The sequence below is a fragment of the Sminthopsis crassicaudata genome, chromosome 5 (assembly GCF_048593235.1).
Source record: "Sminthopsis crassicaudata isolate SCR6 chromosome 5, ASM4859323v1, whole genome shotgun sequence".
Taxonomy (NCBI): Eukaryota; Metazoa; Chordata; class Mammalia; order Dasyuromorphia; family Dasyuridae; genus Sminthopsis; species Sminthopsis crassicaudata.
The window spans coordinates 219,181,178-219,199,057 of NC_133621.1; the positions used below are offsets into that span (position 1 = coordinate 219,181,178).

General features: G+C 40.5%; 1 protein-coding gene across 1 annotated transcript; it reads left to right on the forward strand.

Annotated features, from left to right (window-relative positions):
- The first annotated feature begins 558 nt into the window (after nucleotides 1–558).
- On the forward strand, nucleotides 559–17,580 carry CS (citrate synthase). Its single transcript, XM_074270013.1, has 11 exons — nucleotides 559–794; nucleotides 8,503–8,550; nucleotides 9,830–9,937; nucleotides 10,751–10,816; nucleotides 11,075–11,206; nucleotides 11,478–11,666; nucleotides 14,132–14,331; nucleotides 14,895–15,024; nucleotides 15,129–15,230; nucleotides 15,467–15,676; nucleotides 15,955–17,580. The coding sequence occupies exons 1-11, from the start codon at nucleotides 753–755 to the stop codon at nucleotides 16,123–16,125; spliced, it is 1,398 nt and encodes a 465-aa protein (XP_074126114.1). The 5' UTR covers nucleotides 559–752; the 3' UTR covers nucleotides 16,126–17,580.
- Nucleotides 17,581–17,880: the final 300 nt, after the last annotated feature.

Below are 17,880 nucleotides of genomic sequence, written 5' to 3' on the forward strand. Positions count from 1 at the left end.
TATATGGGTACATGGATGTGCACATATGGGGATGTGTGAAGAACCTCCTTAAGGCTTCTGGACCAAGCTCAAGACTGACAGCCTAGAGAGAACCCTAAAGAGACCAGGCTGCTCTCTTGGTGATGTCATCAAGCTGCAGTATGACTTCTCCACTTCAGCCACTGACCTCATCTTAAGGTTATTTGAGGGGTGATGTCATTAGCCAATGACATTCTCAAAAGGGAGTCTTCCAGGGGGGGAGGGGCAAGCCTAGGAAGAATGTTCTCTGATGGCATCATAGGGTGGTCCCGTTCTCTTGTCTTTTTTCCCCAGTTTCTTCCAAAGTCCTCAACTCCAATCCCAGTTGGGTCCCAGGGTGAGAGGCCAGATCCAAGTTCTCAGGCATAAACATAGACACCTATATGCTCTCCCCCTCCTTGCATTACCCTATAACCCCGCCAGCCCAATCCTTCCTCCAGCCTCCCCATCAGCCGCACAGGCTCCGCCTCATCCTCCTAGCTTCGCCAATGTACGAAGAGGGGTGGACCTCGCCATGGGAAGGTGGGGCCATGCTAATAAGCCCCTGGGAGTAGGCGGGGCTTCGGTGAGGACCCCGGGCAGGGCGCCGCCGCCGGTTTGTCTCCGCTTTTCCTCAGCCGCCTTCTTTCAACCTTGTCCACTCCTCCGCGCGGCCTCTAGTGTGGCCGCGGCTTCGGTTCCTGCCGTGGGTCCCCTCCTCCCTCCCTGCCCAGCGGCTCCCCACACTGTCCGCCATGGCCTTACTCACTGCGGCTGCCCGGCTCCTCGGGGCCAAGGTGAGTGACTGAGGCGGAGCGCGCTATCTCCTCCAGTTCGGGTGGAGGCGGCCACCAGGCCCGCGCGCGCCCCCGAACTTCCCTGCTCGGTCCCCTCCCGCCGCCCTCACGCCTTAAAGGGGCCGAGCCCTCGGCTGGAAGCCAAGCCGGCGCGGGGCGCCCGGGCCATGTGCGATGGGCCGCTCCCCTGGTCGGGGTGCGGGGAGCCAGCCACCCTCCGGGCCCGGGGCGGAACTCCGCGGCGCCGGGTGGGGGTCCCGTGATGCGTGCGTGCGTGGGCCGGATCCTCGCCTGCAGCTAGGGGTCCCGGGGTGGGGGTGAGGCGGCTGTGATCTCGCTAGACTGAGGTCCGGAAGGAAGCCAGATGTGCTCATCCTTTGCAGGAGGGCCACAGCTGCCGGGAAGATGCGCTTCTGCTGTCGGCTCGAACTTCCCGGAAAGGCTGGAGGCTTCCGTTTTGGGGGCCACCCTGTGCTTGGGCTTTCTCCCCACCTCCCACCCCCTTATTCTCGGGGGACTTGGGTTGGGCGGAATGCGTCTGGACAGGCCGGGCCGGAAGGTCACTGATCTTCTAGAATGGGACAGGAGCGGGATTCTAGCCATTCTGCAGATGAACACATTGAGGTCCAGTGAAGAGGGTTATGCTCAAGGTCACGTTAACACGGCTAACGTGGCTCTTTGGCCGCTAGTTACAATCTTGTGCCGAAGCTGCTTCCTCCCCAAACTCTCTGGCGCCTGGGTCCTCCGCACCCCGAGTGTGGAGGCATGGGAGTGGCTCGCAGACCGAAGTGGAAGATGGGTGTGACCTTAAGCTGGTCTCCTGGTGCCTTAGCAGGCCCATTTCCTCCTATGTAAAACGAGAGGGAGTGGACTACATTACATGACCTCTGAAGTCCCTTCTAGTTCCAAATCTACGAAACTCTTGCCTCTAGACCTCTGAGAGTTTTGTTCAACTGGTCCCAGGTTTCAAATTACCAGAAACTTTGGCTCTAGGTAGGCATGCCCTTTACATAGAAAATTCCTGGGCTGAAGCCCTAGCCTTCTAAGGTAAAGAAGGAAATAGTTCTATGGTTGTTTTTACCTTCTCTCATTAATTCAGTTTTCTTGCTGAAGGGAGAGAGAAGTTTGGAGTTTTGTTCCTTTTTGACATTAGGCCTGTTGGTAGTTGAAATTAGGTAAAATCTGTCAGTTTTACCTTGGGACTTTTTCTAGCTAGAAGATAGTGGTCAGGCTCTGAAAGTTTGATATTTGGCTATTTCTTACAACTGCCAGGGGAACAGTGAGGATACCTCCTGGAAATTCGGGCTGTGTTGGCAGAGGAAAGGGAGACACTAAAATTAGCACATTCCTAAACTGGTAACTCAAACTGCTTAGCTCAACTTCACTGTAAAGAGAATACAACTTGGGCATTTTCCTTTGCTTTGGGAGAGAAGTGACTTGGCTGGAATTTGGCTTTACTACTAATTTTATTTGGGAGCTATTAAAGGTTAACCCAAGGAGCTCAGGATTAAAATTCAGTGGCGTTTTCTTGACCCTTAAAATGAACAACTCTGGGGAAGCACTTAGAACAGAGGTCATGTGATCCAGATTGCTAGTAACGTCTCCTCTTCTTGGAAAACTTGCAAATGTTCAGATTGCTCCATCAGATGGGTCTGTCCTCTGCCTCAGTACCCCAGAGGTAGCTGCAGGATTAGTCAGCAGGCATCTTTACTTTTATATCGTGTGAGCCTCGAAAGGAGATCTGACTTCAAAGAAGGGTCCCTTGACCTTTAAGAGTGTCAAGGTCAATATACCCTCCTCCACCATGATGCTATTTCAGTTCTCTTTCCTGCAAGGTTCAGATGATTTCTTTTTGTTCAGTTTCTCCTTCCTGGCAAGTATTTTAAATGATCCCATGGCACCATAGGTGTGCCAGTTCTGCCTTGAAATTTTGACCTCATTTATCTGCCTAAAGAGTAATGTACATCACCAAGCTTTTCTTGGTGTTTAAAGTTAGTGATAAGAATCTGTGAGTAATTACTTTGTGATGTGATTATGCCCTTCCCAGGTACAACTTATTGTACCTGTTAGATACTTTCCAGGGAGTTGAACAGGGCTTATAATTCATTTCTAGGTCCTTAAAGTAATTTAATTGGCTCTGCCACCACTGTTACTAAAAAGAATAATTTCTTGACAGTCAGAAAATAGGCCCAAAGCTCCTTGTCTGTAGTCTTTAACTTTTTCATCATACCTGGAACCGTTAAGTCCTACATGCCACAAGTGTTAAGAACACTAGTTTGGAGTCAAAAGAACCAAAAAATTCAGGTCCTAGCTCTGTTCTTTCACTCCAGGAGACAACCTTTGGCACATAACCTTTTTTTTTTTTTTTTAATCTGTAAAATAGGTTTGGACTAGATGACTAGTTCTGTAGTTTCTTTTAGCTCTAAATCTGATCTTATGAATCTGCAAAACAAAATCAGTACTGTGAGATAAAACTTTGAAGCAAAAAGTATGAGGCTTTATTAGTCCATCCAATACAGGATGGATTTTATCCCTGAATTTCCTTTTTTTTTTTTTTTTAAATTCCCTAGTAGGAAGAATTGGAAAAATGCTAATATGGAGAGAAGAAATACGATGGCTAAATATCCATTCTAATCTTCTTCTTCTTCTTCTTCTTCTTCTTCTTCTTCTTCTTCTTCTTCTTCTTCTTCTTCTTCTTCTTCTTCTTCTTCTTCTTCTTCTTCTTCTTCTTCTTCTTTTTGGAGGCTGGGGTTAAGTGACTTGCCTAGGGTCACACAGCTAGGAAGTGTTAAGTGTCTGAGACCAGATTTGAATTCAGGTCCTTCTGAATTCAAGACTGGTGCCCTATCCACTGTCCCACCTAGCTGCCCCATTCTAATCTTCAACAGTTTTGATTATTAGCAATTTCATGCTATATTGAACTGAAATCGAGTGCTGTACTTTAACCCAATTGTCCTGGCTGTGCCATATTAATTCTTCCATATGGTAACTTTTAAATAATTGAAGAAAATTGTCATACCCTGCCTCCTTCATTATTTTCTTTGCCAAGCCAAACAGTTGGATCAAAGGGCTTAGGTTGTTTTAGCAGTACATTTTTCTTTGCCTATTTCATAGATACCCTTTTAGTTATCTCCAACTTTTCTTTATCCTTGGGCCCTGAACTTCTTCCATTATAAAGATAAAAGCTCTTGGGTTGCAATTAGAACCCTAATTCCTTTATTAAAATATACTATAGTTACTAAATGTATGTAAAATGCTGCGTTTCTTTTAATGTTGCAAGTGTAGCTCTTGGATCACATAATTTTGAATGTCACTTCTGAACTGACTTATCTAGCTTTATTCTTTACATCTCTTTAAGGAACCCCCAAATAAAGCTCGTGGAGCAAAGGTTTGGAAACTAAGGGGTGCTAAGTGTTTTGAGTTCTAGAAAAGAAAACAGAAGAGTAGCATTCTATTTGATTTTATTTTGGTCCCTGAATCTGGGAGTAAGAAGGAAAGTGCATCTCCTTGAAAAGACTTGGGGTCTGGTGCTTGCATGAACTCTTATTTTGGGGTTTTTTTCTTGACAGACTATCAGTGAAATTTTTAGCAACAGATTATAAAGCAAATAGTTGTGGAGTAACAGTAAACTACTTAGTGTGATAATGAATTCCCTATTACTAGAGGTTTTCGTATATAGGATTTTAACCTGTAGTAAGATCTGTGAGATTTCTTGTGTTGTAATCTCAGTGTGTGATTGGTATGTAGAAGAGAGGGATTAGATTTGTTTTGCCCAGAAGGAAGACCTAAAAAGTTGTAAGAGTAGCAATTTGGGGTTTCGTAAAAGGAAAATTTCCTTAAAATTGTTATTAATCCATCATGTCCAACCCCCTTTTGGGTTTTCTTGGCAAAGATTAGTAAATAGGTTAAATGAGTTTTACCCAGTGTCTTTGTGTCAGTGTCATTGTGTGACATGGTTTTATCTGTATAAATTCAGATTTGAACTCAGATCTTCCTGCCCAGAACCAAGGCTCTCTCCTGAGCCACCTCCTGGTTTCCTTCCTAATAATTGAAGCTAAAAGTGAAATGTGCTGGCCCAGTTGGTGTTGTATTCCTTCTCACTAGAGAGCTCAAAGCCAAGACTGGATGATCACATATTGCAAATAGGGTTTTTGTCTATGGGAAGTCTTCTTGTATAGATTGTACTAGATCACCCTAGTAGTCCCTTACAATTCTAAGATTCTTTAAACCTATATGACTACTTGTTTGGGATGTTGTAGATCATCGGGCAAAGTTTGGGCCAGGTTATCTCTTTTAATCTTTTAACTCTATGCTTAAATGTTTGGTTATCTGAAATAGAGATTTAGGCCTTAAGTGGTCAGACCAAGATGTCAAGGAAAACTTCTAGTCAACCCCATTGTGAAACATAAATGTTGGCTTAGTTCTTTGACCTGGTTCTAAGGAGAGAAGAGCCTTTGTGCTGTCCTGATTTGCTTTTCCCCTAATGAAGTTGTTCTGCCCTGGGAGCCATCTGCAGCTCAAAGCTCCCCTCTTTAATTGAATAAAGAGCTTTGCTTGCCTTGCTGGCTTGGGCAGGCTTGGCTTCCATCTTCATCTGATAAAAAATAAAAGATCTAGAGCCTGGCCTATTCTGATAGGGGAACAAGAGGTAAAGCTGGAAATAGGCAAATGGGAAGAGCAATGTGACCTCTTTATTTGTAAAGAAAAGGTCTTAAACTATGGAAAGATTGTTTAAGTACTAGTGAGTACTTAATAATGAGTACTAAAAGAGCTAAAGATTTGTTCTTACTAAGATTTCTTTTTATGTGGTTTTCCTTGGTGTAAGAAATGATTTTCTTCAGAATTTCCATTAGAGTTGTCTCAGACCTCAGTACGACAGTGCCAAGAGTCTAGTGGGTTGAGGGAAATGACTCTTCCATCAATAAATTGACCTATTGGGTAAAGTGGATGAATGGGTGCCTGACTCACCTGATAGCTACTATCATAGTACAATGCCTTTCCACGTGGTCAATGACTAATAGCCAGGGCAGAGAGTCAGAGCCCAGACACACTTCTTTCAGAGTTGTAGAGGAAAGGATAGGAATGACTGAAAGGTTTGTAATCTGTTCATTCACTTTTTATAAAACTTAGAGCCAGTGTTTATGGAGATCAGATAGCGATCTCTGCCAAGTAAAGTAGGTTGTAGATGCTTGCTCTGTCTTGGAGAACATCCCTTTTCTCAGGTCCAGTTCATTTTTTTCTATGTGGTTGTCACAGCCTGTGAACTGGCAGTTGAGACCAACTCTCTGATATTTGTGTACTTTCTTTTCTCTGAGGATCTCCTTTTTATGAGGTTCTACTTACTAGGGAAACTGGGGGTGAATTTCTTGTTGCCTAATTGCAGAGGATCCTATGAACTTATAGCACTGTGCCTTTTCTTTGGCCCAGAATTCTGGAGAAATGGTGAATTTTTGATGATCCAACATCATCCCAGCTCCATAAAAATAAAGTAACCGTGCTTTTGTGTAACAAGGCAGCATGACACTGTGAATGACTAGCCAGATTTAACACTAGAAAAGCCTAAATTTAAGTCCCATGTTTGTCTTGTCACTGACTATATGACCACTGCAAGTCATTTATCCTTTCATGGTACCAGGGCAACTTTAGTTGTCAGTGTGAATTAGGAACTGCATTCATATATTGTCTTCTCATATATTTGTTTCTCCTGGAAGTCCTGAAAAGAGCTGCAGGCCCAGATGAGGAAATGGAGATAGTCAGCTACTTTGACACAACTTGAATAAAGGAAGCCTAACCTGGATGAGTGAAAAAAACAACACTTCTACCTGATAGACAAGCCTGGCAGGTTGGACTAGATGACCTCTAGGGCCCTTTCTCATATATTAGTTTTGTGATGGTTTTGTGAGGGAACTAAGGATGGGATGAGACTAGTCATCAGAAGATTGTGCTTGATCAGAGCCAATTTTAAAGTCTTCCTTCTAGCCTTATGCTTGGTGGACTTCTCTTTAAAATTCCCCTCTGCTTTTCTTGAGCTATAGGATTTAATATATGTGAATAGAACTGAACAGGATAAAATGAGATGGGTTAATTTTCCTGGGTCAGTTTCCTCAACAAGGCAGGACACACACTGGACCTTGGAGATCATTTCCAGCTCTAGAACTGTGATTCCCCCATGAATTTGTAGAAATGGCCATATAGGCTTTATTTCCTCTTACCCAGTAATTAAACAGTGACAAGGGCCTGAGGACAACAGACACTGGTTTACATTCTATTGTGTGGAATCCTGTACATATATAAGTGTATGCAAAATAAGTAAAAGGAAATTTAGGGAAGGAAAGATATTGGGGAAGACTTAGTATAAAAAAATCTTAAGGAAGTAAGGGATTCTTTCAGGCATGTAAGTATGATTAGTGCAGAGGCTACCTGTGACCTTGAAAAATCCACTTAGCATTTATGAACCCCAGTTTCCTTATCTATAAAATGAGGACATTAGACTTATCTTTAAAGTACCTTCACTTCGGACAGCTCAATAGCTAATTATGTGATGCTTAGAATGTCTTACTTTAGCCAAGGTTAGTGGAGGGGTTGTAGCTATAAGTCTCTGTTCCCTTCATTTTCTCCTCCCATCTTACTTTGGAGCTGAAGTTAATCCAGGAAAAACTAAAGGAGACATCTGAATGCATTGGCTGACAAAATTCATTGTCTTTATAGCTGTTATCCTGGAGAAAGAGGTGCTAAAATATACTTACCTACTATTGGTAGCAGTGGGTATCTAGTAATGTAGAATATTACAATTACTGCCAGTGGTCAGGGGAAGGGGAGAAGGATATATATGAAAAAGAATGATATCTGGGGGGGGGGGAATGAATTTAAACAAAATTGTATTGCCTTTCTTTAGACTCACATTGATAGAAAAGATAATGGATAATGGTCTTATTTTGGAGGTGGGAGAATAAGACACCAAAGAAATGTTGAAACGGCTAGCTTAGTTGGGTACTTTCCGAAAAAATGACTTGGGCTGTCTAGATTCCTCTTTTCTGTCCCTGAAAGATTACAGGTGTTTTGTTGTTGTTTTTCTTGAAAAGTACTTGAAAGTACTTTGAGAGGTAAGCTACTAAGGCTCCTTTTTGATAGAATAAGTGGTCTCTGAAAAAAAATTAAAAAAGAATAAGTGGTCTCTGGAAGACATTTTTCTTTTATGTTTTCCTTTAGAGGTTTAAAAACAATTCTTCAAAGGGCTGCTTTCCACTTATGGGCTGTCTTTAAAAGGCTTACAATAGATTATAGGAACTAAGGCTGCTTTACCAACAGCAGTAAGAACTTTGCTATATACTTGCTTTTCTCATTGCAATTGCATAGGAGTATTTACTAGTAGGTTTTGGGAGTTGACTTTTGATGAGGCAAGCTAGCTGTGCTTCCAAAAGACAGCATAAGTCTAGTGTAACTGGCCCTCCCTACTGTAGGCAGCAAAGCCCTGACCTGGAGCCCAGATGACAGAAACTGCCTCTCTTCAGTGAATACTAATGGGGCTGTAACTGCTTCCTCTGGCCAAGTACTTTGGTGGTAGTTTCCTAATTGGTCAGGGGATAATTCTTTTATATTTTTTTCATTTTCTAGTCTTACTTTCAATGCCAAAGTTGACATCGTAGTCTGGCAGGAACACTTGATTAACACTGAATTTTCACCTTTTTTTGTTTTTTTTGTTTTATAGAATGCATCCTGTCTTGTTCTTGCTGCCCGGCATGTCAGTGCTTCTACAGTAAGTCTTGATAAAGTTTTGAAGATCAGTACAGATTGAAGTGGTAGGTGGAGGGAGATAAGGCAATACAGCTCCACTTGATCATTATTGATTGAGAGCATTAACAAGGAGTGTAGATTACATGAATGAGCTTCATATTCTGTCCTGTATTACTTCCCTATGGAGTATGAAGTATGTCTGTGACCTCTTTTCTACCCAAAAAAGTCCTGATTACTTTGTAGCAAGTTGTGGCTCCCCCAATTTTCTTAACATCAGTTTTTTCCCTTGATAATTGAGTGTAAATGGCATTTTTTAAAAATCAGCCACATTTTAGATGTTTTTTAAAATAAATATTTACATATCGATTCATTTGGACTTACTATCTTTATGTGGTGTGAAATGTGGGACTAACCTTTTTGCCCTATTTGTTTATTTTTCTCAACTGCTTATTGAACAGTAATTGCTTTCCCCCAGTGTTTTGTAATCTTGAGCTAATCAAACATTAAGTCTCTTATTTTAGGCTCTGCATTCTGTTCTAATGATCTTTTAAATAATTCATAGCTAGTTTTTTAAATAATTATTTTAGGTTATATTTTGAAACATAACGTGGCAAATTCTGATTTTTATTTATTCCCTTTGACTTTGTTTTGTTTGTTTAAAGTTGATAATTTTATCTAATTCTATAAAGTATCCCATTATAATTTGAGTTAGTTTACATATAAGCTGTACGACCTTTAATCAGTTTAACCTGATAGCCTCAGTTTCCTCAACTGTAAAATGGGAATAACATCCACGTTGCTGGAATGTTATGGAGGGGCAGCTGAGATAATATTTGTAAAGTGCTTTAGTACAGTGTCTGCCACCATATAGGTGATGTATAAATGCTTAATCCCTTTCCTTTCCCTTGACCCTCAGTTTCATCATCTGCTTACTAGAGTTAATACTTCTATAAAGTCCTCACTGGATTTCTTTGCTGAAAAAGCCCTTGGTAAATCTTAAGTACCATATAATTATGAGATATATATATATATAAGTAATTGCTTGGCTTTGTTTGGAAATAGCCTTTTTCTTTATTCTGGGAATGAAGTCTAACTTCAGAGAAATTACACAAGAGTTTAGAGTAGGGAGATCAAATATTCTCTATTGGAATGTTCCTTCATGTGCTTCGGTAGTTAAATCAGTTGATTTGATAGATAAATATATTTCAGTTCTGAGAGAGGAGCGGTGGGCATTATTCTATATTTTATGATAACAAGTTCATTAGCTTTCTGAGTGTTAACCTCTGCATCTTTCCTCCTAGAATCTCAAGGACGTACTCAGCAACATGATACCTAAGGAACAAACTAGAATCAAGAACTTCAGGCAGCAGCATGGCAAAACTGTAGTAGGGCAGATCACTGTGGACATGGTGAGTTATGGGTGCTGCATTGGGAGAATCAGTAATGTCTAAAAATATCCATCCCTATGTAACAGTCTTGAAACTAATTGAAGCGTCGGGGAGGGGGAGAACCAGCTAAGTGGTGCAGTGGATAGAATACCAGCCCTGAAGTCAGGAGGACCTGAGTTCAAATCTGATCTCAGACACTTAATACTTCCTAGCAGTGTGACCCTGGACAAGTCACTTAACTCCAGTTGCCTCAGGGAAGAAAAAAGAAAGAAAGAAAGAAACTAATTGAAGCCCCTAGAATGGAGGAGAAATAAATTTCTTCTGTTGCTTTTCAGCCCCTTATAACCACCTCTTCTCTGGAATTTCTGCTTTGCTTATGAGATGATGATACTATTTGCTGTAAACCTTGATATCTCCCTGTGCATTCAGATATGGAACAGTCCAGAAAACCACTTTCTTCAGTCATTGTATCTCAATCCTCATTCTTTTAGAGATACTTTTCTTTGTTCTCTTTTGGGAATTGGAGGTGATGCTCCTACACTAACGTTCAGTTAAAAAAACAAACAAACAAAAAACCCAGAAAAGTACCTGGAGGCCAGAGCAATGGATAATTTCTTCTTTGAGCTGACTTTGTGTTCTAAGATTAGACCTTCTTTCTCCTGTCCCCTCTGCATTTCTACTCTTCTACTCCAATCATTCTACATGGAGGCAATGTTTTCCTTCCATCCAGTTGATGGCTCTGCAGAGTCACTTTGTCTCCTTTACATGACTAAGTGGAGGAGGGGAGGGAGTTTTCACAGAACAAGCTCATTTTGCTTTTGCTTATCTCTTTAGATGTATGGTGGCATGAGGGGTATGAAAGGATTAATATATGAAACATCAGTCCTGGATCCTGATGAGGTAAGAACTTCTCTTTAAGTCACATCATTGAGTAATTTTGCAGAGATATGGATGAAGTGCTTTTTGGAAAATAAAGAAATATGGTCTTTTTTTTTATTGAGGATTGTATTTAAAAAGCTAAGCCAAAAGTAGGCAGGTTAGAATAAGCATACCCATCTAATCTGAATGTGAAGTTTGTAACAATGCAGTACTTGGTGTAGTGTCTTTTCAAACTGACAAATTCACAAGAGTGTAATTCTCATTCTTCCTTCTTTCAAGGGTATTCGTTTCCGTGGCTACAGTATCCCAGAGTGCCAGAAGTTGCTCCCTAAGGTCAAGGGAGGGGAAGAACCCCTTCCCGAGGGTTTATTCTGGCTGCTTGTGACTGGACAAATTCCAAATGAGGAACAGGTAAAAAGCACTTCCTTCCACATACCCAGGAGTATACTTGGCTTTATCCCTCCCCCCCTTTCTCTTTATACCAGACACTTAATCCTGCTCTGGGTGGTTGTGAGGATAAGACAAGGGACGGAATTGAGTACAGAGATCTACTGTTTAAGTGGATTGGGTTGAGCTATCTTTGACACTATTTGGTAAACTATTGCTTGCTGTCTCCCCTTTTTATCTTGTTTTTACTTTCTTTCCATCTCCAGTCTTCTGCATATTGTTTCCTTATCTCCAGGTGAGCTGGCTCTCCAAAGAATGGGCAAAACGAGCTGCTCTTCCCTCCCATGTGGTCACCATGTTGGACAACTTCCCTACTAATCTGCATCCGATGTCTCAGCTCAGTGCAGCTATCACAGCCCTCAACAGTGAGAGTAACTTTGCTCGGGCTTATGCTGAAGGCATCAACCGGGCCAAATACTGGGAGGTAGGATAATCAGTGGTGTGAAATGAGGTTGGGGGGAGGTGAGAACAGATGAAGGAAAGGACTTGTGGGATTGGGAGCCTTGGAGGGGTTAGCTTTTCTTGAAACCTGCCAGAGGTCTGAGTAAAACAGCATTTGTGAGGGGCCCCCCCCTCCCCTTCCTCCTCTTCCCTCCTCCCTGGCATCTTCTCTTTCCTATTAACAAAATAGTTTGTTACCCTGCTTCTGCCATTGGACCAAAGCCATCCCTTTCAAGTGACTAATTTCAGTTAACCACAATTCTGAGCATTCTCTGGCCTTCCATGAAGAGAAGGAAAATGTAAGGGAAGAGAGCCCAGAAGCAAATGGCCTATATTTCTGAATAATTTAAATTGAAGTTTAAATTTCATTTCATTGGAAGGGTTTTTTCATAAGGCTATTAACAGTTAGTTGGATTTCTTCCTTTTTTAAAAATTGCCTATTCATATTCTTTGACCATATATTAATTAGGTAGGGGGTGGCTCTTATTCTTGTAAATTTGAATAAGAAAGGGAAAGTTGCAAAGAATTTCCTCTCTTCCCCCCCCCCCCCCCCCAACTATTTTCTTTCTGGCTTTAGCATTGGTTTTGTTTTGCAAAAAACTTTTTAATATTTATATAATCAAAAGTTTTTATCCATTTTATCTTCTGGATTTTTTCTGTCTCTTATACAATATGAACACTTTCTTTAATTATAGTTGTATTCTAGTCATGTATTCATTTGGAATATACTCTTCAAGATATGTGAGGTGTTGGCTCAAACTTAATTTTTGCTAGATTGCTCTTGGATTTACCCAAAAGTTTTTTTAATAGTGAGTACTTATACCCATACCTGGATTTATCAGACAATGGAGCTATTAGGTTTATTTACAATGCAGGTTATAATTGTGTTCTACTTGATGGACATCTTTAGTAGGAAATAGTTTTGATAACTACTGTTTTGTAATATAGTATGAGATCTGTTGCTGCTGAGACCCCCTTCACTTTTTTTTCATTCTTGATTGAATCAAGATTCTTGATTTTTGGTTTCTCCAAATGAATTTTATATTTTTTACCTTTATAAAAAAGTAATTTGATATGTCAGGGAAGAAGTAAATTTTAGTAGTATGCTTCAGCTTTAGTTTCCTCATTGATAACATAGGAGTAATGGTACTTCTGCTATTGCTGCAAAAATTAAATAAGATGATATTCATGAAAGTACTTTGAGAATTTTAAATATTAGATGGTATTGTTGTAATCTTGTACTCCATTCAGTGCATAGAACTGAATATGGCATTCCCTGTGTTGTAATGTAGACAATTACTTCCCTTGCTTCAATACTATCTATATTTCAGTTAATACAGCCCAAAATTATATGAAATTTGAAGTGGAGTTTTGGCTACTATCTATAATTCATATTAATTCTTGCTATAAATTAAGCTCTAAGTCTTTTAGATGAATTGCTACGTAGCCATGCTTACTCAATTGAATACTTGCTATGTTTGTATAATTTAATCGTTTTCAGCCTAAGTAGTAGACTTTTTTTTTTTTTTTAAATGTTTATTATCCAAACTTTATTATCTAATATCTTACTAGGTTCAACCAATCCTTTTAGGACAACCAGAGTCTGTTTTTATCATATAATTTTTTTAAGTTCTTTCCCACCTGGCTATCATCTAAAATGATCAGCATTACTTCTTCTAGCATTCTACTTTTAGATTCCCTTAACTATCACATGGCCCACATTTCTTCATCCTCTCCATAAGGATACACTGAGCAACTATAAGATGTTTTTAGTCTTTCTGAAATCTAGATATTATCTCTCTAGCATGACAAGATTTAATAGATCCATGCTGCCTCCTAGTGATCATTACATTATTATAATACATTACATCATTAATTTCAAAAGCTACCTTTTTTTTTCCCCAGACATCTGTTCAGTCTTCAATCTGTAGACATCCTAGACAAATCATAGGTATTGACATTGACAAATGATTAAATGATTGAAACTGAATTTATCATGTAACAACTAGAATACAAATATAAATACAGTAGTTCAAAAAAGAAGCAATGGTATACTAGGTAACATTTTGACAAGCTCAACAAACCCTATTAATGCAAAAAGAATCTAAAAATCCCATAAATATAATTGTGGAACAGTTATGATATAGGATGTCATTTCCTAACCTGCACTTAGCGTTAGTAAATGGAGAATAAAGCATAATTTAAATGTAATGCTTATGATACGTTTTTGCACATATGTTGAACAATATGTTACATTTGCCATTTCCAATCCCATGAAATTGTCTTCATTTTTTGCAACTTAAGTACATAAGTTAACATTATCTTCAATGAAATCTTCTTAATTTCCTAGTCTCTTGAGATCAAACCATGGGGATAACTACTGTCTTTATATTTAGCTCTCTTTAGTTAATACCACCTTTTCCTTTTTTTCTTCTTCCCCTTCCCCAGCTGATTTATGAGGATTGTATGGATCTCATTGCCAAGCTACCTTGTGTTGCAGCAAAGATCTACCGGAATCTATATCGAGAAGGCAGCAGCATTGGAGCTATAGACACCAAACTTGACTGGTCTCATAACTTCACCAGCATGTTGGGCTATAATGATGCCCAGTTCACTGAACTAATGCGCTTATACCTCACAATCCACAGGTGAGCCAGATTTGGGTACCAAGTACCCAGGAACATTCTAGGAAAAATTGTTCCAAACTTTACTTTTTACTCCAGGAAAAGGACAGAGATCAAGAATAAACCTAGGGGCAGCTAGGTGGCACAGTGGATAGATCACCAGCCCTGAATTCAGGACTGGAGTTCAAATCTGGTCTCACTTAAAAGTGGTCACACTTAAAACTTCCTAGCTGTGTGACCCTGGGCAAGTCACTTAACCCCAGTGGGGGGAGGGGAGGATATATATATATATATATATATATAGATATATATAGATATATATCTATATCTATCTATCTATCTATCTATATATATATATAGATAATAATAATAAATTAAAAAAATAATAATAAATAAACCTAAAATGTAGATCTAGGGATTATAATGGTTATTATACCAAAAAAAAAAAAAAAGTTGAGGGAGAGAGTCAAAATAGCTGCCCCAAACAACAAGGTCCCATCTTTTGCTTTCATTCATTGTCAACTCCCTCATCCTCTGTACACAGATATTTATGGATACACTGACCTGATTTTTCTTCTTTCCCCTAGTGACCATGAAGGTGGCAATGTAAGTGCCCACACTAGCCATCTGGTGGGCAGTGCTCTTTCAGATCCCTATCTGTCCTTTGCAGCTGCCATGAATGGACTGGCTGGACCCCTTCATGGACTAGCCAACCAGGTAATATTCTTTTAGCTTCTGGCCCTTGTACTTTCAGCTTTTTCCATTCCTAGTTTACAAACTATCTCCTCTGTGTTAACTTTGCCCTGCCACATTATTCACAGGAAGTACTCGTCTGGCTGACACAGTTGCAGAAAGAAGTTGGCAAAGACGTGTCTGATGAGAAATTGCGTGACTACATCTGGAACACACTCAACTCAGGCAGGGTAAGCAAAGCACTATAATAATAGCAAGATGAGAATATCAGATCTAGACTTTCTAGATGAGAAGAGTTGGGTAGAAGAGAATTAATTCCAGCTTTCCCTGGCATTTGAACGAGTTGAGAGTCTGCCTAAACATCTCGTTAGGTTGATGATTTCTCATTGCCCACTTAAGAGAAATTTGGGGAAGAGAATGGGAGTTCTTTCCTAAAAGGTACCAATTAGTTCCATACTATTTGTAGGTGGTCCCTGGTTATGGCCATGCTGTTTTAAGAAAAACTGATCCACGATACACCTGTCAACGGGAATTTGCCCTGAAACATCTGCCTAATGATCCCATGTTTAAACTGGTGGCTCAACTCTACAAGATTGTACCCGATGTCCTTTTGGAGCAGGGCAAAGCCAAGAACCCTTGGCCCAATGTAGATGCGCACAGTGGGGTGCTTCTGCAGGTAAGAACTTCTCCTACCTTCTGTTTTTCTTCCACCCTGATCTCCCATGTCATGACTGGCTGGACAAATTCTCCAAGCTATTTTCCCAATTCTCTTCCACATGCTTCCCAAGTATTTTTCCAACAAAATGTCCAGCAGATGTTTCCCTTCTAGTTTCCAAGTTGTCATGCCTCTCCCAGCACTATCCATCTTTGATTCATTTAAGGCTTTCTTTTCATTATCATCACTGATCCTTATCTTAAAACTTTTTTTTTTTTCTTTCTTTTTCTACCCTGCAGTACTACGGAATGACAGAGATGAATTACTATACAGTTCTCTTTGGGGTATCACGGGCACTGGGGGTGTTGGCACAGCTCATTTGGAGCAGAGCTTTGGGCTTCCCCCTAGAGAGGCCCAAGTCTATGAGCACGGAAGGCTTGATGCAATTTGTAAGCTCCAAGTCAGGGTAAAGATGGGGACTGGGCTGGGCAGGGAGGGGGGAGAGAATGCCTACCAGAGTGAGGAGACTTGAGAGACAGTACATACTTTTTTTTGTTTTTGTTTCAGGGGGCCTTTAAAGACTTAGGATTAAATTATATTTGAGGCACTGACACTAAGTTTGAGGTTATTTAAAGTGTAAATTAAGATTTAAAAAAAGACAAGAGATGAGACTATCTCCCCTAACTAGTCCTTCTTCCCTGCCCAGTATAGGAGTTGTCCATTGACTTGTAGTTTGAACAAGACTAATACAGATCTGGGCCACAATAGGCCCCCTGCCTCATCTACAGCAGAAGCCTAGTGTATGCCCTGCCCCAAAAGGGTCAATGCTGGTTACAGGGAATCTGCATTCACGTCTTTATTTTGGAGATTTAGGGTTTTGTTTTACTTTGCCTAACCCCACCTACTCATCAATAGGCCAAAAGCCAGAACCCTGACCCCTAAATCATTTTCCATAGGAATCATGTTGGAGTGTCAGCACCAACCCCAAACACATTACAGCCTACGATGCCCTCACCCACTCCCCACCCTCACACCTTGAACTATTAGTTAGCAGGACATTTTGGCATCCTCTGCCACCAGAGGCAATAACATTTATTAAGATGGCACCTGGGGTTTGGATTTTTTTTTTTTTTTTGGTTGTTTTATTTTTCCTTCGAAAGGTCTTGGGATACCTTACCTTTCACTATTTTAAAGGAACCTTCTTGCAGACTTTATGTACTTGCTGCTCCTTGGGCTGAAAAAGCTTTGGACTTAACCATTTTGGGGACTTCTCATACCTTTCATTTTGTACATACCACTGGTTTTAGCCTCTCCACAGTCACAGTCTCTCTGTCTCTGACACCCCCTACCTTTACTGTGAACTGTGTTCACATCCAGATAGACAGAATCAGGCTTTAAATCTCTAACCACTTCCCCCCCACCCTCCATACATATTTTAAAGAGCAGGGGCCTGCAAATGGCCTGGAGCATGCTGTCTTTATGATATGCCCACAGGAATAATTTTTTTTTAACCTGGAAGTGAAAATGACTTGAATGGATTTGATCCTGTTAGTATTAGATTCCAGGACTTAGGGCATTAATAACCACACACAGAGCTCACAACTCTCCCCCCAACCAATCTTGTCCCTCCAAATTCCCCCCTCTCCCAATGTGGTTCATTGTTTAAAGCCCCATTTGCACAGGATTTTCAGTGATTCAGAATGCTCTGCTGCCTCTTTGAGAAAAGACTGAAATACACTCCTCTCACTGTGTCCCCTTCATCCAACCTCTCTAATCCTGCCTGTGTTTGTGTGGATCCCCTGTCCCTAGAACCAAGCTGTTGAGATGGACATACTGTCTATGAACCCCTGGGTAACTGTCAAAAGTCCTGTTGCAGACTTAAGGTTGTTCTGTATAAACGCAAAATAAATGTTTTTATTAACAAAGCTGGGTCTCGGTGTCATATAAGCCATAGAAGTAAGAAGTAAAAGGCAAAGGCTTATTGATGTCTGGTTCAGGGGGTTTCCTTATCTTCCTTCGATATCAGGAACTTCATTATCAAACAGTGATTTCCAGTTTGTTGGCTGCCTTAGATTCAAGAAGATGCCATGGGTTTTTTGAAATTTCATGTTTTTTCAGCTGATATAGTTGTCATATGTGGGGAGGCTATGAACTTAGTCGAACAGAAATTCCACCAACTTCTCTTCTGACCATCCAGCTTACTGAGTGAAAGGAGTTAAATGAAT